We start from the raw sequence: 26435 nt of genomic DNA on the forward strand, positions 1-26435 counted from the left end.
TTTTAGAGAGAGGGGGAGGGAAGGAGAGAAACCTCGATGTGCAAGTGATTGGTTGCCTCCTGCACACTCCCAACTGGGGGCCTGGCCCACAGCCCAGGCGTGTCCCTGACTGGGAATCGAATGGGCGACCTTTCGGTGCACAGGCTGGTGCTCAGTCTACTGAGCCACACCAGCCAGGAAGTTTTTCTCTTACATGAAAAATAAAAAGACCTGTATTTATTTTTATGCATATAAAAGCTGTGTGTCCATGCATTTTTTTTTTAATGTTTGAAAAATATAATATCAGACCTTTACCTGTAAGTGTGCAAGAAAGATATCTACACTCTAATAGTGGGTACCTCTGGTGAGGACAGACTAGATTTGGGCACAAGAGATAAAAGAGAAGGTTCACTTATTTTTGTTTGTGGATTTTTTGAATTCTTCACAATTAACATATTTTATTATTAAAATATATTATGAAAATGAAAATGTATGAAGGGATGGGGGAGAAAATAGAGGGTGAAATAGCACATTCTTAGAAATAGATGGTCCTGTGGCCATCAGGAAAAAATAGCGTTTGCGAGGGGAAAGAAGTAATGAAGCAAAAGAGCAGTGAATAGAGAGCATGACGTTTCCAGGTCTTTTCACTGCCCAGGTCTTTCTGTTTCTGAGCTTGAAAGTTCTTTTCAATTCCAAAGTAGATCACATAATGAAGATAAATTCTCTTTGAAGAAAAGGGCAAACCTGCCACCTTAATTTGTCTTTTCTATTTATTATATGTCTAGTCAGTATAGTTGATTAATTTTTTATGCTTCCTGTTAGTTTTTTTCTGAAAGAAATACTGAGTCTTTGATCTGTTACAGATGAACAAACTGATTGAATATTACCAGCAGCTTGCTCAGAAAGAGAAGGTGGAGCGAGATCGCAAGAAACTGGCACGGCGTAGAAACTACATGCCTTTGGCTTTTTCGGTGAGGGCTTTTAGTGCAAAGAGGAGTTTGCCTTTCGTTGATCAGGACCTCTGCAGCATGAAAACAGGGACTGTTTCAGAAGGGGCCATTGTCCCCAGGTTCTGAAGGATGGGTAACAGAGAAAGGCTCCTCAAATTAGAGGGGTTTAAGTCCAGCAGTTACACGTTTACCATTTCAGTAGTTGTCTTTGAGTGTTGAGGACATTCGTGGTTATTTCTCTGTCATTCCCCTTTCTCTTCTGATCATCCTCCAAAGAGGCTGGACTTCAGTCTGTGAGCACCACCGAAACATGACAGTTTTTGCATATTAGAAACCCAGAAGTGGTTTTCCATCTCTGGTTACAGTTTTGGGGCACCTTCCCATTATTTCTTTAGTATAAAAAACACTGACTTTATACAGCATATTAGTGTGGTTAAATAAATAGTAATATATGCAAGCGTGGTTTTTAATAGGAAGTATTTATTGAAGTCATTCTTTACTAGTCTATATGCTACCGATCGGAAGCAAGAAATAGGGATTTGGAGCTTTTGTTGTTGCCCCCAAGTTCTGTTTGCTCCCACAGAACAGTTTGTTTTCTGTGTGTTTGCTTGGAGCCAAGTAGGTTGGCATTTTGTAAATACCATTTGTGAATGGTAGTAAGTGATGTGTCAGGCGCTGTGCTAAGCACTTAATTGTCACAACAGTCCTGTGGAATAGGTGGTATATCCCCATTTTACACTGGAGGAAACAAGATCCGTAAAGGTTAAATCATTTGTTTGACTGCTTTTGCATGAGGATTAGTTAGGCCACCAAAACCCTATGAATTGGTGAGGCCCATATAAAAATATCTAGAATATTTTAATCAATATTCTACAAAAGCACTTACAAAACACCTACAAAACTCACAAAGCACCTACATTTGCCAAAGAGTTTAATGAAGTTGTAATGAGTTTTTCTGTATAGTCCAATGGTACATACGGCATATGCCCCAGTATATTTAGGAAAGGGATATGAATTAAATGCATCATTCTTCCAACTTTCCCACATGACCTGCCTGCTGTATGAGTTTGCTTCTATCTTATGCTGCATTTTTTTGTCTCTGTTGCAACCTGCTGCTATTTTGGGGCCTACAGCAACACACTATTCATGTAGTGGTAAGTTCTCTTTTATGATTCTTGCTAACCCTGAAGAAGTTAGCAGATGATCACTGGTGTTCCAAGAAGACGTAGATCATGTGTCTTAGACACTCCACATAGTTCTTATCTGAACCATAGCTTAGATATGTTCAGATTAATAGTAAAAAAAATCACATTGTGTTCAGTTTTACTATATTCATGTAGTTTTAGTCTCCATATTTGGTGCTTTTATTATTTTAAGAATAAGATGGTGTTGGGCTACAAATTCCTCTCTTTAAAGGAAGCTTTCAAATTAGTTTCTTTTGGTTTTGTTTGTTTTTTGCTTATTTCCCTGAGCTTCTCATGCTGTCCCACCCGAAATTCTTTAGTTTTGATAAGTAGGATGTTTAAAGGTGGGATTTCTAATAGGAATTTATGAACTCTGTTTAGGACAAATACGGTCTCGGAACAAGGCTTCAGCGACCACGAGCTGGTGCGACCATCAGTACCCTTGCTGGACTTTCGTAAGTTTGGACGTTAAGTGTCTTTGAAGAAAACAAACAGGTATCAAAATGAATATTGAAAGAATGTGATTTTTACATAAATAAGGAGCAGTTGCCAATGGTGAAGAAGATCCTCATACCTAGAAAAGACCTAAGCAGAAAGAATAGTCTGTAATGGAGGAATACTTCAATTTGTGGTATCATAGACTTGAAAGGTAATCAGTGGCCCCTTGAAAATGCCTGCTTTTTCTCTTTTAGCCTTAAAGAAGGAGAGGACCAGAAAGAGGTAAAGATTGAGCCAGCTCAAGCTGTAGATGAAGTGGAGCCTCTACCTGAAGACTATTATACAAGACCAGTAAATTTAACAGAGGGTAATTTTACACATGATTGTACTTTGTTTATGTTTTATAACTAATTCTGCTTTTGTTACTTTTATTCCTTGTGATTTGAAATTTTTCCTAGCATAGAAAGTAGTAAAATAAATCATGTCGAAAATGAAATAGATTTGATAGAAGCAGTAATTTGAAGAACTTTCAAATGTCCAATTTGCATATGGTAGCTTTTTGAAGAACACTATTCACAAAAGCAATGTTGTTTTATGTAATTCCCCGTAAGTCTGATTTTGAGCAAGTTCCTAAACTGAGTCTGGTTTCTGCCTTTCATGCTAGTAACCACCCTTCAGCAGCGCCTCTTGCAGCCTGACTTCCAGCCGATCTGTGCTTCTCAGCTCTACCCTCGTCACAAACATCTTCTGATTAAACGGTCCCTGCGCTGCCGGGTAGGTCCTGCCTTCTGTAGAGTTGCTGTTGGTACCAGGGAAAGCACACATACAGTAAACAGGATTGGTAGCTGGCCAGTGTCAAAACCTCTGGAATGCAGTAAATAACAGAGAGTACGTGGGTGCCCCGGCAGTATTTTAAATGCTTTCAACATAAACCCAACCTTCACAACTCTGTGAGGTAGGTGCTATCGTTACCTCTGTTGTACAGGTGTGGAAACTGAGGTGTCTAGAAATTAGGCTCATAACACTAACCCCTAAAAGAATAGTGAAGAATATATAGCCATTAGTTTAGTAGAGAAGAAACAGAGGACTAGTAAAAGATAAAATAAGAAAGAAGAAAAATTAGTAAAATCCAGGCTCTGGGAATCTATAGAAGAAACAACAGAATTTCTTCAATAAATAAATAAAAAAAAGAAACCTTTTAGATCAGTCATATCTAATAGAATTTCTTGTGATAATGAAAGTGTTCTGTATCACTGTCTGTCATGGTTGCCAGTAGTCACATGTGGTTACTGAGCACTCAAGATGTGATAGTGCAACTGAGGAACTAAACCTTTCATCTTAATTCATTTAAATTCCCACATGTGACAAGTGGCTACTGTTAACAAATGACAGTGTGAGATTAGAAGAGACTTAAGATTGACACCTCAAACAGTGTATAGACTTTAACTCCTGATTCAAACAAAACGAAAAAAGAAGGGGGCCAGAGAAGAAGGAAGGAAGGGAAAGAAGGCAAAGAATGAGGAAGGAATGAAACATTTATGAAACCTTCGGGAAATTTAAATAGTGTCTATATTTTTTATGCTATTAAAAGAATTGTTTATTTTGGGGGGATAGTAATAATATTGTTACTTTAAAAATACTTTCATACTTTAGAGATACATATGAAAATATTTACAGATGAAATCACATAGTGTCATACTTGTTCAGAATAATCAAGCTTGGGGAGTGGATGATGCAGGTGAAACAAGACTGGCATTGTGACTAATAAACTGCTAATTGTTGAAGCGGGGTGATGGTGGCACTGAGGGATTTATGCTACTGTTCTGTATTTTTCCTTATATTAGAAAATTTCTATAATGGAAAACCATTTTTAAAAGAAAGGAAAAGCCTACTTTCAATATAAAGACACATACAGATTAAAAGTAAATGGATGCAGAAAAATAATACCATGCTAACACTGATCCAAAGAAAGCAAGAGTAGCCATGTTGATTTCAGGCAGATCATATTCCACAGTAAGGATGGATAGTTGTCATGGATAAAGAAGGGCATACATAATAGAAAACAGGTCAGTTCTCCAAGATAGTAACAGTTCTTAATTGTATATGCCGAACAATAGAGTGTCAAACCCTGTGAGGCAGAAACTGATAGAGCTACACAAGGAATTCGCTGTCATAGTTGGAGACTTCCACACCCCTCTCAGAAAGAGAATAGAAGTCAGAGAGTATCTGCTCTCAGATCAAAATGGGATTAAACTGAAAATCAGTAACAGAAAGATCACTGGAAAATCCCCAAACACATGGAGATTAAAGAATTTATTTCTAAATAACACATGGGTCAAAGAAGAAACCTTGAGACATTTTAAAATATTTTTAATTAAATGAGAATGAAAACACAACTTACCAAAATTTGTTGGACGCAACAAAAGCAGTGGTTATAGAGATTTATAGTACTGGATGCATATATTAGAAAAGTAGAGCCCTGCCTGGTGTGGCTCAGTGGATTGAGCACCGGCCTGCAAACCCAAGGGTCACTGGTTCGATTCCCAGGGCGTATGCCTGGGTTGCAGGCCAGTTCCCAGTAGGGGACACATGAGAGGCAACCACACATTGCTGTTTCTCTCCCTCTCTCCTTCCCTTCCCCTTTCTCTCCTTCCCTTCCCCTTTCTCTAAAAACAAATTAAATAAATAAGTAAATTTAAAAAGAAGAAAGATCTAAAATCAGAAATCTAAGCTTTTTCTTTAGGAAACTATGAAAAGAAGAGCAAATTAAATCCAAAGTAAGCAGAGGAAAAGAAATAAGAATCAGAGCAGGAATCAGTGAAATTGAAAATGAAATCATTAGAGAAAAGCAATGAAACCCAAAACTGGTTTTTTTTGAAAGACCAATGAAATTAAGAAGTCTCTAGCAAAGCTAACTAAGAAAAGCAGAGAGAGGACACAAATTACTAATATCAGAATTGAAAGCGGGGGGAACATCACCACAGTTCCATGGAAATGAGAAGGATACTAAAGACCGAACAACTCTATGCCCACAAATTTGATAACTTAGATGAAATGGACCAATTTCTTAAAAGGCACAGTCTGCCAAAATTCGCTCAAGAAATAGACTGTCTAATAGATCTATATCAGTTAGGAAATTGAGTTAATAACCTCAATAGACTGAAATAGACTGTCTAATAGATCTATATCAGTTAGGAAATTGAGTTAATAACCTCAATAGACTGAAATAGACTGTCTAATAGATCTATATCAGTTAGGAAATTGAGTTAATAACCTCAATAGACTGAAATAGACTGTCTAATAGATCTATATCAGTTAGGAAATTGAGTTAATAACCTCAATAGACTGAAATAGACTGTCTAATAGATCTATATCAGTTAGGAAATTGAGTTAATAACCTCAATAGACTGAAATAGACTGTCTAATAGATCTATATCCGTTAGGAAATGGAGTTAATAACCTCAATAGACTGAAATAGACTGTCTAATAGATCTATATCAGTTAGGAAATTGAGTTAATAACCTTCCAAAACAGAAAGCACCAGGGCAAGATGTGCTCGTTGGTGAATCTTGCTAAAGATTTAAGGAAGAAATTATGACGGTTCTCTGTAATCTCTTTGAGAAGATAGAGGCAAAGGGACCACTTCCTAACTCATACTTAATAGGTCAGCTTTACCCTAATACTAAAACCAGACAGATAAGTGACACAAAAATCTACTGGAAGTAAACAGGCTGGATGTCCTGCTGACCTATCAGCCTCACTTCCAGTAACCTGCCCTGAAGACTCACCTGTACAAGCACAAACCAAAATGTGCAGAGATTCGGGTTCCTCCATGCAGTGAGTGCTGCAAGTCTGTGAAAAAGAATACACTAACATGGGATGTATTTTTAAATGTAAAACACAGGTTGCACAGCAGCTACTCAACTTTGTATGAGAAAGGAGGGAAAATATATGTATAAACATAAAAAATAAGAAAACACACATGTTAGATTAAAACTATCCTATTAGAACTTAATAGAAAGCAGAAAGACGCATGCATGTGAGGAAACTTGATTTTACTAAATACGGCATTGCAGATCATGGGGGAGATAGCCTGTTAAGTTTTGCTAGGCCGCATGATTATATGAAGAAAAAAACAGACTTAGCTCTCTACCTCACACAATACACAAAAGTAAATTTCAGGAACATTGGAAACTTTATAAAGAGTAAATATGGAGAGCAAAACTTCTAGAAAGAAATATAAGAGAATATCGTCATGACTTTGGGGTAAGGAAATACTCTGTAAGTAAGACAAATAAGCACAGCTATAAAGGAAAAAGTTTTATATTTGACACATTAAAAGTCAAACTTGTACCCCCACTCCAGAGAAAAACGTAACAAATGAAAATATAGACCATATACTAAGGAAAGGCATTTGTAAGGTACATAATTAACAGAGGATTCGTATCCAGCATGTATAAAAAAACTTCAGTCCTGACCAGGTAGCCTGGTTGGTTGGAGCATCGTCCCGTACACCGGAAGGTTGCGGGTTCAGTCTCTGGTCGGGGCACGTACCTGAATTACAGGTTTGATCCCCAGTGGGAGGCAGCCAGTTGGAGTTTCCGACACTGATGTTTCTCTCTCTCCCCTTCCATCCCCCCACCTTCATCTCTAAAATCAGTAAACATATCCTTGAATGAAGATCAAAAAAATAAAGAACTTCAGCAAATCTGGAAGGAAGAGAGATCTTAGTATGGAAACCAGCAGTAGATTCTAACATACTAGTCATGGCAGAGGAACTCTCCAAATCCAATAAATAGGAAAAATGCTCAAACTTACACAGTAATGAGGGAAATGCACCTTAAAACTGCAGCGAGATACCATTTCATAAACTATCAGATTGGCAGAAGTTAGCAATTTGGCACTATCAAAATAACATGTACATACCCATTGATCCACTTTTAAGAAATTATTCCACCGATGCACTTGGACATGTGGAAAACGATTTGATGTATGAAAATACTTACTGCGGCATCCTTTGTAGTAGCAGAGCCATGGAAATACCCCTCAGTTTGGATCTGGTTCAGTAAGTTACAGAAGTCATTACAGTAGGGGACAGGCCCCACTGTGTATGCTGGTGTGGAAGTCCACAACAGACTAAATGAAAAAAACCAAAGGGCAGGAGAGTATATAAAATGCTGTCTTTTGTGTTGCTGTGAAAAAGAAAGTTGATGTGTGCATATAAATTCATGTGCATGGACTTTCTGGGAGAAAACTCATGAGAAACTAGTCAGCTCAGGAGAGGAACCAGGGGACAAGTAATGGGGACCTTTACACTGTACCTTTTTGTAGTGTTAAATGTTTTTATAAACTAGGTGCGCGTTGTACCCATTCAAGAAATTAGTAAATAATTGTTACTGTGTTTTAAAGCCCGGGTACGGGAATCACACTACTTGGATTTCAATCCCAGCTCCAGTTTTCACTGGCTCCAGGAAGCTGTACAGATTACCTACTCTTCCAGTGCCCCATTTTCACTACCTGGGGAATGGCGACGGTGATACACCTACCTCCTAAGTTGTGTGATATTTAAATTTACTTAGAGCAAGGATGGGTACCTTCTAGAGCAGTAGAAGAGGAAATAAGGACTTAAAAAACAATATAAAAGAAAACATGAAGAAAAAAACTAGCAAAATCTACATTGTTTAGCACACATAGTAAGTGATCAGTATGTGTTTTATTAAGTTTCGAAACACTGCAAAGGTATAACAGTATTTGATAGTGTGGTTGTTTGTATCTTAAAGTTGAAGACATCTTTTGTATATTTTGGTTATCTGTAGCATATACTATTTCAAAACATAGTTTTGCAGCAAAATAAAACAAAACTCTAGTAAATGGTATCCTTTTGAATTTAGTAGCTCCCTGGATTAGCATAGTATATTCTTGTTTTCCTCTGATACATATTATATATTTTTTTCTTTTTAGAAATGTGAACATAATTTGAGCAAGCCAGAATTTAATCCAACATCTATCAAATTTAAAATCCAGCTGGTTGCTGTGTGAGTATTTGGGGATTGGTGTCTTTGGTTACTGTTTTGGGGGTTCTTTTTTATTGTGAAATGTGCTTACTCTTCTTGGCTTAAAAAAGAAAAAAACTGCATCACAGTAGTCTTGCTGTTCTGTCCTAGTGCAGCCTTTGAATTGTACACCCTGAAGTTCAAGGCAGGTGTGTAGACAGACTGCAGGGTGTGTCTGCATCAGTGTCACGGGGTGGTGTGGTCTGGGGCCACAGGTGTGTTGGTTATGGGATGAAGAGTCACTTGTCACTCATTACAAATTATAAAGTACCAAAGTTTGGAAATCATCTTTTAAACACTAAAAAAAATTAATAAGCAGTATGTAACGAAGAGTATCCCTGTAACAGGGTTCATTTTATGTAACTGTTCTAATAACGCTTCACTGCATGGTATAAAAGTGATTAGGGTTAACGCACTGAGACTTGTCAGTAGAAAGGGAATTTTTGTGTATGAAAATCACCAGCCAAACAAGAAAAATATTTTGAAAAATTAGGAAAATACTGTCTTGACTTTAAGGTGAGAGAATCCATCCTAAGTAAGGCAGGAAGCTCAGAAGCCACAACAACAAAGTCCTGGGACAGTAGAACAGAAAAGAGCATTTGCCATTTCATTACAAGTAAAAGTCTAATACCTCAAAATGCAGAATCCCTATAAATCGGAAAGGATTTGAGTAGGTGGCTCACAGAAGAGGAATTCCAGGTGGACCAGTAAATGCTGTATGGAAAGATGCTGAGACTTGTTAGGAAAAGCTTGAAAAGATAAAGAGCATCTGGTGCTTGTAACAACAGGCAGATGTTTGCACACATTGACGAAAGGCTTGCGTCTCCTGGTCTTGTTGGGGGGCGGTCTGGAAGATCAAGACGAAGTGACATAGACTTTTTAATCCAGCAGTGCCATCCCAGAAATCTATTCTGGAGAAGCAAAAGCACCAGTGTGTAAAGCTACATTTATAAGGATGTATATTGCAGCATTTTACTGACAGAAGCTGGAAATGATTTCATTGACAAGCTGACCCACCATTAACAAAGAAATAGTTGACTGTCGAGATGACACTAGTACCACAGGATGTGACATAGCAGTTAAAGCGCCACCGGCAGTCGAAGGGCACAGTCGAAAGGCGAAGGAGTGCCAGTCTGCCGAGGTAGGAGGAGGGAACCAAAGGGGCCTAGCAGGGGCCCGTCACCTGCTCTGGCAGACTGACTTCCCTCATCTCAGATGGGAACACCAGTACGGCCTCGTGCTCAGGGTTGTGAGAGGAATCAACTGAGCTGCTGTGTTTGCAAACGCTTTATAACTATAAATCACCAGAAAGTATGTTCCGTGTTCCTACTATTTAATCCATGACTGGTTAGCAAGGAAGAAAACTGTGAAAATGGTCCATGTGAAGCCCTGGTGTGAATGCCTTAAGAATTATGCTCATGATAGAAACCCTGAATGGCGGGTTGTACCTAGCATTAATTTCTTGAGCTTGCTTTGAGGAAAAGTGCTTTTCTCTGACATCATGGCAGTATGGCCTGGGAATCTCAATACATATGCTCTGCCAAATCCAAATCCTTGATAATGGGGCCTTTGGATTTGTATGAAGTTATTCGGGTAATCCTGATGGCCAGCATGAAAGAATATCTAGTCCGAAGCTAAAATACCTTATTGCCTCTATTTTAAAGTTCACTTTCCCCTCCATCCCACTTTTAGTGTCTGCAGATTTTGTCTTATGTTAATATATGCACAAGTACTAGCATTTATGAGTACTTTGTTCTCAAGTACTTTTACATATATTATTTCATGTATTCTTCACAATAACCTCAAGATGTAGTACTATTAATGTCCTCATTTTAAAATTGAGAAAACCAAAACACAATAAGGTAAATATCTTGCCCTGGCCTTTACAAAGGAGTATCTTGGTATATAAACACTGAACTGGGGTTTGAACCTGGACAGCTTTGAGTCCAGAACAGACACATGTGAGTACAATTCATTGGTCTCATTTAGAAAGGCAGCACAGCACGACGGGTAAGGGCAAGGACCCTGGAGCCCGACTGCCCGGGTTTGAATCTTGGCCATTTACCAGCAGGTTATGTCTCCTTCTAAGCCTAGTTGCTTCATCTTTATAATGGGGGTAATAGTAATGCTTGTCTCGGGCAGTTGCAGTGAAGAGTACATGAGTTCGTATTTGTAAAGTGCTTCAAACATTGCCTGGCACATAGTAAGTACTATGTAAAAGTATGTGGTACGGTTTTTACACTCCTACAATGTGTGATTAAGTCATAATCTCAAAAACATTTATAATAGATACATAGGGAAGATATCGTCCATGATACTCATACATCTATAAGCTCTGAGCCAGAAGTGTACATAAGATTTCAGAAAGAACTCATTACCAGTTTAGTCAGTGTCTTAAGTTCTTACTGTAGTGGTGATACAGTTCTCTAAAATTCTTTTTATTTGATGTTTTAATTAACATGAAGAAATCTTTGCTGCACTAGCTAAAAAAAAAGTAATAATTTTATGAGACTCCATTGACCATTAATGCATTTTTTATTGATGCACAGCAATTATATCCCAGAAGTGAGAATTATGTCAATTCCCAACCTTCGCTACATGAAGGTTAGTACTTTGCTTTGTTAATAGGAAAAGAAAGAATTGACCGAAGATGTGTGTGGGTGGTTGTTTGTATTTGGCATGGGATGCAAACTGTAGAAAAGAAGAAAGTTTGGAGTAATAAAGGAATTGAGACTTTAAATTTCTTTAAGCTGGGAGTCTTGACAAGGACATCTGTGAGTGGGGTGCTGTGCACGTCCAGAGAGGGGGAGTCGTGGGTGGCGAGGAGAAAGAGGTTGAACCCCACAGGCCTCTGTAGCTCTTCTCCATCATCTCGTGTGCGCTGTAGCAGATACCAGGAATCACCCAAATTTCTTTACCACCGCCCCACTGTGCTTTGAGATCTTTATCTATTCCCCTTCCTCCCACCACTCTCCCCTGATGAATTGTAGAATATTCTGCAGCAGCCTCTTTAGTTCTTTCCTTCTGTAGTGCCCATGAAGACATTTATAAAGTCCCCGTTCATTTTAATGCTATTTTTTGCTGATCTCCAGAGTGTGCAAAACACGGGCAAACAAAAAATCTTAAAAGTCTTCTCTAGTCTTGATGTGCCATTTTTTCTTTGGTGTTAATCTAACAAGCCTGTGGCTCTTGTATTTTATTTTTGAGGGCTTCCTTCCATTTAGGCCTTAAGTGGAGGACTAGGTAGAGCAAGAGTTATAAACTTTAAATAATAACTTAGATATATACATTCCTTAGAATTTCTGGATCTAGTAACTGGCCCTTTCTATGGGATCTGTCTCATTTCCTCAGTGAAAGAGCAACTCTAGAGAGTATATGGCCTAACATATAAATAATAGACTCAGGAATGAGTGAGCACTTTGAGAAAGTGGTGATAGAAAGGTGTGGGTGGGTGTTCTTGCTCAGGAGTAATTGGGGAAGGTGGGTGAGGATTTTGTGCAATATTTGGTGTAGCAACTAAGAAAATGGACCGATGGCAGTAGTAGAACATGTCTGAGAGGTGCTTTTCCCGTTTCACAGGAGAGCCAGGTCCTCCTGACTCTTACAAATCCAGTGGAGAACCTCACCCACGTGACACTGCTGGAGTGCGACGAGGGGGACCCCGATAATATCAACAGCACTGCTAAGGTAAGAACACTGTGCCTTACCCTGCCTGACCCTGAGCAGCCTCATTTGACCTGGTTTAAAGGACTCCCCACTCTCATTCCCACATCCAAGCAGTCTCCAGTTCTAATTCTGCCTCCTAAGGTTTTACTTTATCTGCAAACAACTGCCACTACCCTAGTTGAAGCACTCCTTGTTTCTCACCTGGACAGTAGCTTCCTAACTGACCTCACTGTTCTGGGGCCACCCCTGCTTCCTTTCACATCGTTGGTCTTGCCACCAGGGTGGTCTTTCTAAAATCTAACTTTGACCATGACATGCTGATTATTTGGTATTCCTCTGACTTTGAGATGAAATTCAAATTCTTTGGCCTAGCAGATGAGCTCCGTAATGGACTCACCTCTGTTCTATCAGGTGCTCTTCCCCCAGGTCCGCAAATCTGGCATTCCCAGATCATGCATAGTAATGACTGTGCTCCAGGCAGGACCAGTGGATTGTGAGCTTTCACGCTGGAGAATTGCATGTGCTGTTTGTTTTATTAGAATGCCTCCCTCCTGTCCCCACTCCCCTGGCACACGTGCCCTCTCCTCTCCTTCAGTCTAATGCACATGCATTCTTCCAGACTCCCAGGAAATAACATCGCCTCTGTGAGCCGCTGTGGCTCCTCGAGGTGCCTTCGGCTTGCACAGCGGGTACATAGCACTGACTAAATATTAAAAGAGGTGATTTTGACTCTCAGTGTTAGTTTGAATGAAATGTGACCTTTCTTTATTTCACTATTTGGTGATTAATTTGGTATTCGAAATTTTAGATCAAAAACTTGTCTGTGTAGACTGTCTATTAACTGACTCATAATTCTGTGTGATATTCATTAATAAAAATTGGTAGAAAGGATACCTGTCTTTGATTCCTGTAATTCAAATAATATTAGTAAAAGATTTCTTTATCCCTTTTTTCTTTTTTCCTTGTGCTTTATTAATGAGGGCTTCCTTCCTTTTAGTCCTTAAGTGGAGGACTTATCATTTCACTTATTAGCATTACTTCCTGAGAGACAGAACACACATCTCTCCTTGGTCTTTTTTTTTAGATAACACCAAGCTGGTCTAATAATGATAAAGACAGAAGTAAGTGCCTGATGGAAATGCTCAGCTTGTGGATTTTCTATTTTCATTTCTCTTTCCACCTCCCCAGCCACATCTGCACCCATAATTAGAAATGAAGTTGGCCCTGTTATGTTACCTGTGACCTGGCGAAGTTGAAGCCTGATCAGCACACACGGACAGGCCTGAAGAGCGTCCAGGGCCACACACACACGTACCCAACACCCAGTGCTTCACCTCTTGCGTTTTTCTTTTCAGCTCTAAGCTCACCCTGTATACATCAGGGATGTCAAACTTACTCTCACTGGGGGCTATATCAGCCTCGTGGTTGCCTTCAAAGGGCCAAATGTAATGAATGTAAAAAATAATGAAGCATTTTAGATACACCACAGAGTCTGAATAATAAGGTAGCAAATGTCCGTGTCCGTCTAAGTGACAGAATGCTATCTGTGTCTTGAGTCTTGCTAATTACTTCTGAGTATCTGGATCAGTGTCATGCTGTCCATGTTCTGCTGAATGAACGCTCCACAGTGCACTGGTCTCTTCTGAGGAAGGCCTGTCTCTGCTGCTCTCCAGGTGGCGGTGCCCCCCAAAGAGCTTGTGCTGGCTGGCAAGGACGCTGCGGCTGAGTACGACGAGCTGGCTGAGCCCCAGGACTTCCAGGATGACCCTGAGTGAGTGAGCTGCTTGTGACCCACACACCACAGTTGGCTGGCGTAGGAGACCCACTTTCACATCCATTTTTTAATCTGGATGTTTAAAAATAAATTTTCTTCTTATAAAATAATCACTGTAGAAATTTGGGAAATATATATAAAACCATGAAGAAGAAACCCAGCTGCCAGGGATGAGCATCATTAACATTTTGGTCTTTGTCCTTTTGTAGATTCCTTTCGTCAGTATCATTCTGTAAGCACATGGTTTGAACATTCGTTTTTTTCACGTCAGTGCATTTTCCCATGTGAATAAAAAAATTCCAGGTGCATGATTTATAGTGGCTGGGCACAGAATACAGGTTGGGAACCGAATGCAGCACCCTACAGATTTGTCGTTGGGTTTGTCCACCTCTACCCTGGCTCTCCTACAGTAATTAATAGATTTTACTCTCTCATATGTAACAACTGAAGAGTAAAAAACCAAACCTTTCCCTAATGGGGAATGCATCAGTCTGCATCCAGTCTAAAGGCAGAAATCACATTAGCTGAGCAGGGAGGATTTAATATAAAGAATTGTTAACTGGGTATCTTCAAAGGTTAAAAAGAACTCTGAAGTATCCTAGAGATGGCAATTTTGTGAACCAGCTACCACCCCAGGGCTGAGGGAATAAAGGGAGACAGATTCTTAAAATTGAGCAGCTTGAAGGAAGAGCCCCATGGAGCTAAACTTCAGACCTGTGGGGAAGTAAGAGAGGGGATGGTGTTTGGCAGGCGTGCACGATAAAGCTGGTTATATGGGAGTCAGAAAACTGCAGCTGGTTGCTGCCACTTTCTGGGTGAAGGAGTGTAGCTGGAGGGATGTTCATGGGAGCCGCTTACAGACAGAAAGCCCACAGGGAGCCCTTGCTTCCTGCAGGTTCTGGGCTCCCGTTGGAGCCCCCTGACGGGAACCCTACAGGGAGCCAGCCTACAGAGCAGAAAGGTGCTGTGCACAGTCCTGGGCCACAAAGCAAGATGGAGAGTACATGTGGCAAACACAACGCCCACAGGCCGAATCCTGCCCTCCGCCTTGTTTTATGCTGCCCGTACCATGTTTCTGCCTGGTGGCAGTGTGGAGCTCCTTGGCCCTACTTAAGGAGTAGTTACATTTATACAGTCCTAAAATTACACTCGGCCCTTTGAAGGCAGCCACGAGGCTGATACAGCCCCCAGTGAAAGTGAGTTTGACACCCCTGATGTGGAGGGTGACCTTAGAGCTGAAAAAGCAATAGTTTAATATCCTGGCACAGGAATACTTAAGGCTTTATAACAGAATGATCAAAAGCTCCCTTAGCAAGATATTGGAAAGAAGCGAGAACATAGGGTGGGTTGGGAAAATAAAGTGAGGGCACAGGCGAGATTAGTACAGTGCTTACCAAATGGGTTAAGTTGAGAAAGCACCAGGGTGGGTGGGTGCTTTGGTTTTGTAGAGTCCCATGCTCCACCCAGAGATTCTCTTCAGTAGGCCTAGGGGAGGCACCAGAAATCTGATTTTTGTTTTTTTAATCCTCACCTGAAGACCTGCTTACTGATTTTAGAGAGGGGGGAAGGGAGGAAAGAGAGGAGGAGAGAAACATCAATCAGTTGCCTGTCATACACACCCCGACTGGGTAATGGACCTGCAACTTAGGCATGTGTCCTGACTGGGAATTGAACCTGTGGCATTTTGATTTACAGGATGACACTCCCACCAACTGAGCCATACCAGCCAGGGCTGACTTTTTCTTTTCCTTTTTTCTTCCTTCCTCCCTTCCTTCCTCCCTCCCTCCCTCCCTCCCTCCCTCCCAGATGGCAGTGGTTGCCTGGGAAACTAAGAATAGAAAGATAGACTGACTTTTTCCTTTCTACCATCTTTAACTGAATTTAAAAAAATGAATCTGATACAAACCAAAGGTTTAATTAGTTAACTATAAAACAAACTGCATTCTCTGTAATCTTTTGTTTTATGTGGGTCCTTAAATTACAGTAATTTGGTACATAAATTCGTTGAGCCAGGGTCAATGTCTTGAAAAATCATCCGAGGTACCAAATTCCAGTTAATTACATGACAGACTGGTAAACTTGAATTAATTCTATTTCACATTACTGTACTTCATAGGATTTTTACATATCTATAAATATTATGTAATACTCTTTAAAGATGTAAATGTGTAATTTCAGTAACTTTTCTAAGACTTTTATTTGCATGGTAGATTAAATTGTTTATTTCATTACTTTTTGAAGCTAAGTTATTAAAGTACAAACTTCAAGTGCAAGTCAGAGAAAAGTGAAATGGAAACCTCAACTAAAGAGATTTTTTCCCTATTCTAAAAATTCCTAATTTACAGAGGTTATTTACAAAAACACTGATTTATGGTGTTCCAGAAATCCCTCTGGCTCTGAGTTATGATCAGTCTGTTCTGTAGAAACATCTCCACATGGGCACAGAAGTGACCGTGAGAGGGTTGGTGCAGCACCGTGTGTTTGTAACAGAGAAAGCTGGCAACAGTCCCCAGGCACGCCAGTCACGGCAAACGTGGATCAGAGGACTGGGCAGCCGCCGAGTGGGATGGACGCAGTCTCTGTGTCCCATGTGGGAATGTGTCTGTGATGGGCGGTGGGAAGAAGCAAGTTGCAGAATATAGTATGTCTCGTGTATGTTGGTTAAAAACTCAGAAAAGGACTTCCGCCAAGATGGAGGCGTAGGTGGAAACACCTTGAGTCTGCGCATAGCCAAATCTAAAAACAATAAAGTTTTAACAACAATAAACGCAACCAAACCACACAGATAATCGACAATACGGAGTCCAAAAAAAATGAAATGCTCAGCTAAACCAGTAAGACGGCGAAGTCAGCAGCGGAGCGGGTCGGGCAAAAAAGATCCCCTACCGGGGTGGTGCGCAGGCAGCCAAAGGCGCGGATCACAGGTGCGGGATAGCTACAGGCGGACACAGGGAAGAGGCGCAGCTGGCTGTCTGCACTCGGTCGAGCATTTGTGCACAGATAAACCAGTGAAGAGACGAGCATTGAGACCGCACGGTGCAGGGCGGCGGGCTTGCACATTTCCATGCAGATAAACAGGCAGGGGCGAGCGGTGAGGTGGACTGGGAGAGCAGAGAGGACCGCCACTGCTTCCTCTCTGACCCTGCCCCCACATACAGCATCACAAATGAGCAACCTAGGTGGCCCCGCCCAGGTAAACAACTAAGGCTCCGCTCCTCATATGTAACAGGCACAATCAGATAAAAACATGGCTCAAGAAGAACTCAGAGCCCCAGAGCCAATAAATCTAAGCAATGAAGAAATAGCCAAACTTTCAGATGCACAGTTCAAAACACTGGCGATCAGGATGCTCACAGAACTGGTTGATTTAGTCACAAATTAGAGGAACATATGAAGGCTAAACTAATTGAAATGAATGGTAATGCACAGCATACCAATAGTAATGGAAAGGAAACTGGGACTCAAATCAAGGGAGCAGACCAGAAGGAAGGAAAAAAATGACCAAAGAGAGAATGAAGAAACAAGAATTCAAAAAAAATGAGGAGAGGCTTAGGAACCGCCAGGACATCTTTAAACGTTCCAACATTTGAATTACAGGGGTACCAGAAGGGGAAGAGGAACAGTCACGAGTGGAAACCTTATTGAACAAATAATAAAAGAGAATTTCCCCATTCTGGCAAAGGAAATAGACTTCCAGGAAATCCAGGAAGCTCAGAGTCTCCCAAAGAAGTTGGACCCAAGAAGGAACACACCAAGGCACATCATTACATTAGCCAAGATTCAAATGAAGGAGAGAATCCTAGAAGCAGCAAGAGATAAGGGGACTGTCACCTACAAAGGAGTTCCCATCAGACTGTCAGCAGATTTCTCAAAAGAGACCTTACAGGCAAGAAGGGGCTGGAAAGAAGTATTCCAAGTCATGAAAACCAAAGACCTACAACCAAGACTGCTCTATCCAGCAAACTCACAGTTTTCATTTAGAATGAAAGAACAGATAAAGTTTTTATTTAGAATGGAAGGACAGATAAAGTGCTTCTTGGATAAGACCAAATTCAAGGAGTTCATCATCACCAAGCCCTTATTATATGAAATGTTAAAGGGACTTACCTAAGAGAAAGAAGACAAAAAATATGAACAGTGAAAGGACAGCAAACTCACAGTTATCAACAACCACACCTAAAACAAAAGCAAATTAAGAGGACAGCTAGATCAGGAGTGAACCATAGCAATGAAGATCACGTGGAGGATTAGCAACAGGGGAGTGGGAGGAGGAGAAGGGGGGAGAAGGTACAGAAAATAAGTAGCATAGACAGTAGATAGAAAATAGATGGGGGGTTAAGAATAGGGGAAATACAGAATCTAAAGAACTTGAGACACGTAGTCGTGAACTAAAGGGGGGAGGGTGGGCAGGGGTGTGGAGGGGAACGGAGGGGGGGAAATAGAACAAATGTAATGGCATGGTCAATAAAAAATACAATAAAACATTTAAAAAATGCAGAAAAATGTAAACAAAATATCTGGTCGTCGAAGAACCAAAGTGTTTGCAGTTTTTCTCTTCTGGTGAAGGGAAAAATAAAGGGAAGACTATTACTTTTTCTCATGACTATATTTTACTTTTGTAACATTTAAAAAATAAGGGGATCAACATTTTGGTGAGGAAACTCTTCATTGCTGATAAATGGGAGGGTGGTTGTATCTCGTCATCAAAGGTTTCTTGTTGAGCCATAAAATGTGACTGTAAGCCTCGGTGGCTTGGCTGACTTGTGACCTAATGCTGTGCTTGTCTCCTTCCACAGCATTATCGCCTTCAGAAAGGCCAACAAAGTGGGTATTTTCATCAAAGTGACCCCACAACGTGAGGAGGGCGAAGTGACCGTGTGCTTTAAGATGAAGCATGATTTTAAAAACCTGGCAGCCCCCATCCGCCCCATGGAGGAAAGTGACCAGGCCACTGAAGTCATCTGGCTCACGCAGCACGTGGAACTCAGTTTGGGCCCACTTCTTCCTTAAGAGGTCTCACTGGTGGGCAGATTCCAAAGGACGGTATCACTACAAACCCGTGTAAAACGCAGAAGCTGCTGTTTCATTAGGCCTTGTGTATTACGATGTACCCATGCACTATCGAATCCTGTTCCCAGGAGGGAGGGGCCAGGCGCGGCCTTGGAACACGGGGGAACTGCTGTTCCTCTTGCTCTCACTCTGTTAGCACCAGTAAATCCTGTCTCCCTCACTGAGCCCTGCACGTTGACCAACGACAGCACAGTTCCATCCCGAGAATGGGGGTGGCGTTAGATTTACACTTGAGAAACTTGACATACTGTCTCCTGATCTGACCACACAGAGGATCATACTCGCAGAAGAAACCTAAAATGATTACTGAAAGGAAGACCTGCTGGTCACGATCTGACATTGGCCTCAGTGTACCACCTGCTTTCTGCGTTCCATTAGATCGAACCTAGCAGTCTAAACGCGTCCTTTTGCTCACCATCGTGGCTCCCATCATGCCAGAGACTTCCATTTGACAAAAATAGAACTGCCACATTGTCTTTAGTTTCGTGATGATTGGAAAACCCTGAGAAGTTTTAAGGCGTTCTCATTTGCCCTTTTCTGAGTGAATACTTTTTTTATTGGTTGCTCTTAAAATTTTTCCCCAACAGAATATGGAACTTTTTTTTTTTTAAGAATTTGAGAAGTGGGCATTTACATGTCATGTCAAGGGGGCAGCAAATTTCATTTATTTTTAAGTGTTGCCACAGTATCCAGGGATTAATCCTTCCACGGGGAGGCAGTCTTTGTATGTCTTACTCCCTCCCCTTCTCTGCTCTGCCTCTTAAACTCAATAGATTGTTCTGAGTATTCGGGACCTGGAAAGAGCCCAAAGAAAACTGGTGGACAAGTTCACTTCTGGAATGCAGAAAACACTTCAAAGGTTAGGTTGTTAGCATGATCTGAACTAATGTTCTTTCCATTGATTTGAAGGGGAGATGAACAGTTATCTCCTGAACCCAAACTGGATATGAGGACAGAGGACCTTCCCCTTCCTGAGTGTGGCTGTTACTATGTGTGTCAAATGAGACCGTGTCAATTGTAAACCGTAACGCAGCTCAGCGAGTAGCCCCGAACACTCGCTGACAGCACACGTCGCATCCTGGAGTTGGGTTGTTCACTTAAGTTTTGTGATGTTCTCTAAAAGGAGGCTTGACAGAGTGGACCACCAGCTGCACCACCACATTTTCTGTAAATGCCTGTCAGCAAGCTGGAGGCTGGTGAAAGGAGAAGTTTCCTGTTCACCCTGGTTTCGTTTTTAAGTTCAAACCTTGAGTTTAAAAAGAAACAATTAAGATATATAGTAATCTAGAAATATAGATAGGACATTGTATCTTGTCAGCTCCCCTGGAATATTTAGGAAGCCTTTGAAAGACACTAAGTGATATTCCTAAAGTCAAGCCAATTTTGTGAAATAATGTTCCACAGAGTAATATACATGCTACAGTGTTAATGTAAGGTTTAACCTCTTAAAACTTGAGGCAGAGGTTGTGTAATTACAAATTTGCAGACTCTAGAAACAGTTTAATTTGTTGTGAGCCCACAGAGTGTCAAGTTAGTTTTTATTTCACTACCTGGTAGAATCGACTGCAAGGCCACTGCTCCCATTTGCCAGTGGAGGAAAGGGCACCACTGTAGAGAAGAAGTTTCCACGTTCGCAGGGACCGCACGCACTCTCTGCAGCACACTCATGGCACCTAGCCGGTATTGGTTCCCAAAAGGACTACTGTTGAAGGAATGGGTTTTGTCATCCCCTGTGACACACAAACACAAAAACACTTTTGATCATAAAATTTGTTTCCTTCAGAAGCCAAATTAACTGGCAGAGTGACAGCCATTGGTTTAGTACATTCTCAAGATAGTTTTCAATGCAAGCTGGTGTTCTCTGTGTTAGTGGAAATGGTGCAGCACCTGCAGCTGGTAAATTTGAAGTTTATTTGTTGCTTTTGTGTATTAGATGAGGTGCAAGATTTGTAATGCATTGTCGTTGTGCACCAGTGCAGGCCAATTAGAGGTCATTAGCACTAGAGACTACAGTTTGGGAACCTAAGACGAAATTAATTTGGATTTGTGATTTGATTAGCCCACCAAAATTTTATTGAGTGTGCTTGTAGGCGTAATGAGCTAAATGTCATGCATATTTGTGAAGAAACCTCCTTTTTGGTTCCTTGTCGGAATAAGAGGCACTCCTTGATCTTTATGAATTACAAATTCCTGTTTTGCCTTACTGCTTAACTTAATGTAGTCAAATAAAGCAGACAAAGCTTGAACGTCTTTGTTTGGTTGCATGAAGACCGACTGCAATAGCATGGTCAGAGTAAGAAGACAGGTGGAGTCCCGAGAGCTAGTACTAGAACCAGTGGGCTTTGCTCCCTTCTTCCATTTCTTTAAATGAACTAAGCTAAAACCTTACATTAAGTGGGTTCACTGTAACATCATATGGGTAGATGTTACCTGAACCATTCTGTAAATGTTACGTTGTTAGGTCTCTACCAGCTTCTGTCTGGGTCATGGCTCCCAAAGATAAACTTTAAAATATACAAAGCGTCCCAGCTCCAACAAGTAGCCCACTCACCCCACCTCTGTACTCATAGGACTCTTCCTCCTTTAACAGAAGCGAACTGTTCACGCCCCTGCCTGATGCCCCACCACTTAGCAGTACCAAGAATGAGCAGGTGCTCTATCCCATCCTCGTACCTGTTCAAGGGCCTGTTCTCCCCTCCCTCTCCTGCACTCTTATGATTTCTCTGACCTTAAAAAAGAACTGGACCTCACATCCCTGTTCAGCCCCATTTCTCTACTCCCTCAACACAGAGCCCCCACCCCCCTCGGTTCCTCTCCTCCCAGTCTCACCAGACCCCATAGCCCCACCACGTCACCAGCAGTCCACACTGTTAAATACAGTCAGTTCTCAGCCCCTTATCTGCTCACACTCAGTCTGGCTGTTGGTCTCTCATCCTAAAGCATGAGCCCCATAGCGCAGGGATTGCCGTCTTTTTAAAAGATTGCTGCATCTGCAGAGCCTGGTACCTACACCTGGCAAATAGTGGGTACCCAATACTTGTTGGATAATACTGTCATCCTTCTCCTTACTTAATAGAGCTCTTGATCTTTTATCTGTTTTAATATACATATGCCTCTTTGTCATAAGCCAAATATCTTACTTGACTTGAGCTTTCTTGTTCTGGTGTTTTCTCAATAGAGAATACTCTTCCCTTCCTTTGCACCTTCGGAATTACTTTCCTGCCCCATCTCTCCCTTACTCCCACATAGGTGGGACCCTAACCCACAGCACCGTACCCCTCCAGAGCATTTGCCTCTTCCTTGGGTGATGGGTGTTGTGTGCGCACAGCACACCCCTTCAGGGCCAAATCCAGTCCCCTTTGTCATCGCTTTCTCATGAGTTCCATTCAGAGGGCAGCCGGGAGCAAACGCAGATGCCCAGAACTAAGTCACTGGCACAGTTGCAATATAGTAGTCTCCCCACCCCATAATTTTCAGTTTCCTGTGGTCAGCAATATTAAATGGAAAATTCCAGAAATAACTCATAAATGTTTAATCGTGTGCTATTCTGTGTAGTGTGATAAAATCTGCCATACTAGTCCGTCCCACCCACTGTGTGAATTATCCCTTTGTCCGGCCATCCATGCTGTTAAGTGCCTGCTAGTCACTTAGGAGCTGACTTACCAGATGGAGTGTTGTAGTTTCTCAGTGCCCGTGTTCACCTAGTTTTCACAGTGGCCCCACAGCACAAGGGGAGTGAACTGGCATTGGGATATGCCGAGGAAAAGCCATAAAGTGCTTCCTTGAAGCGAAGAGGTGTGCAGGTACAGGAGAGAACGATACAGACGGCGTTCTGTGCCATCCGCGGCTTCGGGCCTCCGCCGCAGTCTGGGAAGGTGCCCGCACAGACGGGGGCTGCCGTACTCCAGTCGTCCTCATTTCCCTATGGTCAGGGGCATCTGTGGTGAAGTATATTTCACCTCGGTGCTAGACAGCTGCACAAGATAATGACCTCAGGTGAGAAAGGTGTTTCCTTCTCATGTCCCCCGGCCCCCATTCCTCCCGTTAAATAAAGGAAAAAGCATCAATACTCATAATTATGTTTGTCACATCTAATACTCATTCTCTTTTTAACACAGACCTCTGGCTGAGCCTTTGGCAAACAATAGTAGCTACTTACTGAAAACATGTTTCATTTTCCTTGTACTTGTTTTTAAGGCTACATCTAAACCTAACACTAATTCTCTATTAACAGAAGTGATTAAAGTTTCCTTTAAAATAAGAGTGACTGCTGCCTATGATGTAGAAACCTGGAAAGAGTGTCACCCCCCACTCCTAAAAAAAACCTGAAGGTAGATAGATGACAAAAATCATAAATTTTAGCGGGGCCATCAGAGCAGAGTAGTGGCAGAGCAGTCAAATATGCTGAATTGCTGAATTTCGAGGGACAGACCGACCCCTCTGGAAGAGAGGTCAGACCCGCAGGCTGGCTCACCTGTGTGTAGCAGAGCACGGGAGGAGGAAGCGGCGGCTGCCACATGAGCAGGTAAGAGGAAATCAACTTAAAATTAGTGAGGAAATGTTCAAGGCCAACTTTGGGCTAACATGGCAGGATAGAACTCCTGAGAGCTTCCGACACTGAAGCCTGCATGCACTCATGATGTCCACCAGGTGTCCACAAGAAGGACCTGTGGGGACAGGGAGCGGTGCCCCAGAGCCACAGAGCCTTCTTGGGTTCCGAGGCATGTGTGAGGGATCTGCCACCACGTCGGGGAAGGCACGAAACCTTGCCTCTCGCTGCCCAAGCCCTTCTCTCATAAGGAGTAAACAGGCCTAAGCCACTGGGGGAGGAGCAAAAGCTGGTTTCTCATTGCTGCTGGAGCAAGCTAAGAAAAAAATCTCAACCTGAGCCCCAGGATTCCATACCAATTCCATTAAAAATCTACCACTACAGGAAAGGCAGCAAACTCCTGCACAAGACCCGCTGCCCCTACAAGCCAGGGTTTGGCTGCCACAGAGAGGAGAAGCAGCAATACTGAGAAAAGACCAGTTCCCAAAACCTGGCCTAGAGGAACCTGTAAAGGATTGAGGCTGAATTAGAACAACAGCAACAGCAAAAAACCAACTCTGACCCCTCCCCTACCACTCACCTACCACGCTGCCAGGAACAAACCAGCTGCTGGGGGTGAGGGAGGGCAGAGACTGGCTGCCATGGTGCAGATGTACCAGACAGTTGGAAGGTAAGGATGAAATACGAACAGGTGAGAAAAAAGTTCTTCAGTTCCAACCTGAAGCAAAAAATAAGGCTGGAGGGTGAAAGCTGTGGGACATTAAAGGCAACCATAGCAACAACAAAACCCAAACCCAGCTCAATTCCTGACTAGATGGACCAAACCCCACACAAATAGCCTGACAAAAGAAGACACTTGTCCATTTCCAAGCATCACTACTATTTATCCAGTCACTGCTGTTATATAAGCACTGACTGGCAATCAAGAAAAAAAAAAGATACACAAAGAAAAACCAACCTGTTTTTCATCAACAATGAAACCATATACAGGTATGATTCAGATGTAGGAACTATCAAACAGGGACTTAAACTCTGACTAACATGTCGAAGGATCTAGTTAAAAGTGTGGGTAATGTGTGAGCAGAGTTCAGCAAAGATGTAGAAACTATGTAGGACAAATTGAAATAAAAAATAAGATCAGCCCTGGCTGGTGTAGCTCAGTGGATTGAGCACAGGCCTGCGAATCAAAGGATCATGGTTCGATTCCCATTCAGGGCACATGCCTGGGTTGCAGGCCAGTTCCCAGCAGGGGTACACGAAAGGCAACCATACATTGATTGATATTTCTCTCCCTCTCTCCTTCCCTTCCCCTCTTAATTAAAAAAAAATTTTAAAAACAAGATCAGAGATAAAGAATATCTTCTAGATATTGTAGACTTGTCATAGCTGAAGAATAATTAGGGAACTTGGAGATGGGTCAATAGATATTCACACTGAACTCTCCCTACCAAGACTGAAACAACAACCAAGTGTTCAAGACCTGTGGGACAATACCGAAGGGTCTAACGTGTATAACCGGAGCTCTAGATGGAGAAGAAACTGGGCAGAATGTTTGAACAGTTGACATCTAACAATTTTCAAAATATAATGAAAGACAAACCACAGATCCAAGAAGCTCAGATAAACCCAAGCACTTTCTCATACAGAAAAATACGTATTTACCACATGATCAAAGAATCCCACCCCTAGGTCTTTACAAACAAAAACCTGCATCCATACAACAACCCGTATATGAATGTTTATAATGGTTTTACTTACATTCATGGAAATCTGGAACAACTCCAATGTCTATCAACTGGCAAACGGATTTTTTTAACCCCCTGGTACATCCGTTCAATGGAATTCTTGGCAGTAAAAAGGAACACATTACTGATACGTGTAACAGTACAGTGAATCTCAAATACAATATTCTAAGGAAAAGAAGACCCCAAAAGCTATATAGGATTTCACTTAGGACATTCTGGAAAAGGCAAAACTATAGGGACAGAAGCCACACCAGTCGTTGGCCTCTAACAGTGTGTGTGGGGACAAGTGCATTGACTTGGGCACAAGGGGACTTCTTGGCATGGAAGTAGTCTACCTTTGTGGTGAATGTATGTAAAATTTCCTAACTATACAATGAGAAGCTACACTGTACATATTTAAATAAACCTCATTTTTTAAAATTAGGGGACAAATGTTTTAGGTAGTTTGATCAGATATATCAAGAATTATAAAGTTCGTACCAGAATGCTTGAAATTCATAAAATATTGGCAAAGTGGGTATAACTTGCTCCCAAAACGATATAGCTAAGCCTGTGTCGATCCTTAAGACACTTCATTTCAGAAGTTGAAAAAATAGTACTATTGATAGATCTGATCAGACCACTGGAGAGAAGTAGGGAGGGGCCTCAGGAGGAGTTTGCCGAGGCAATGGTAAATGGTCTAGGACAGGATTGGCTGAGAAACTGACGCCTCCAGACAGCATCTGGCTCGTGGGCTCATCTTCCTCGCAGATGCCTGGATGATGTGCAGCAGCTGCCTGCGTTTTCAACCGACAGACCGTATTTTGGAGGGTAAGGAACCCCCGGCACAGCCTAGGATGGGGCTGGCCTGGCAGAGGGCGGCAGGTTTATTGTTTGGGTGTTCTAGAGGGGACCAGCTCTGAGGCAGAAGCCTGCCATTCTTCCAAAATTATGTTAACATTTGTACCTCATGTTGTTTTAGTTTGTAAACTAACCCTATAGAAATAGTGTAACTAAAAACAGGAGAATGTTAGAACCCACGGTGTTA

At 41.7% G+C, this 26435-nt stretch overlaps 1 protein-coding gene and 1 long non-coding RNA gene across 2 annotated transcripts in view; one reads left to right on the top strand and one right to left on the bottom strand.

Moving 5' to 3' along the window:
* DCTN4 (dynactin subunit 4) overlaps positions 1-21360 on the top strand; it is a 35249-nt gene extending 13889 nt beyond the window's left edge. Inside the window, exons 5-13 of the mRNA XM_037161856.2 lie at positions 843-950; positions 2495-2568; positions 2806-2918; positions 3216-3325; positions 8513-8586; positions 11154-11208; positions 12184-12291; positions 13944-14041; positions 18841-21360. Coding sequence (XP_037017751.2) covers positions 843-950; positions 2495-2568; positions 2806-2918; positions 3216-3325; positions 8513-8586; positions 11154-11208; positions 12184-12291; positions 13944-14041; positions 18841-19054 — 954 coding nt within the window. The 3' untranslated portion in view covers positions 19055-21360. The remainder of the gene's footprint in view (positions 1-842; positions 951-2494; positions 2569-2805; positions 2919-3215; positions 3326-8512; positions 8587-11153; positions 11209-12183; positions 12292-13943; positions 14042-18840) is intronic.
* LOC128627542 (uncharacterized) lies at positions 20761-24333 on the bottom strand. The gene is made up of 3 exons (XR_008391768.1): positions 24244-24333; positions 22778-23088; positions 20761-20844 (listed from the first exon to the last, which is right to left on the bottom strand). It is a non-coding gene; the product is annotated as an uncharacterized LOC128627542 (long non-coding RNA).
* Positions 24334-26435: the final 2102 nt, after the last annotated feature.

The sequence above is a fragment of the Artibeus jamaicensis genome, unplaced genomic scaffold (genome assembly GCF_021234435.1).
Source record: "Artibeus jamaicensis isolate MK-2021 breed Jamaican fruit bat unplaced genomic scaffold, CSHL_Jam_final contig_432, whole genome shotgun sequence".
Taxonomy (NCBI): Eukaryota; Metazoa; Chordata; class Mammalia; order Chiroptera; family Phyllostomidae; genus Artibeus; species Artibeus jamaicensis.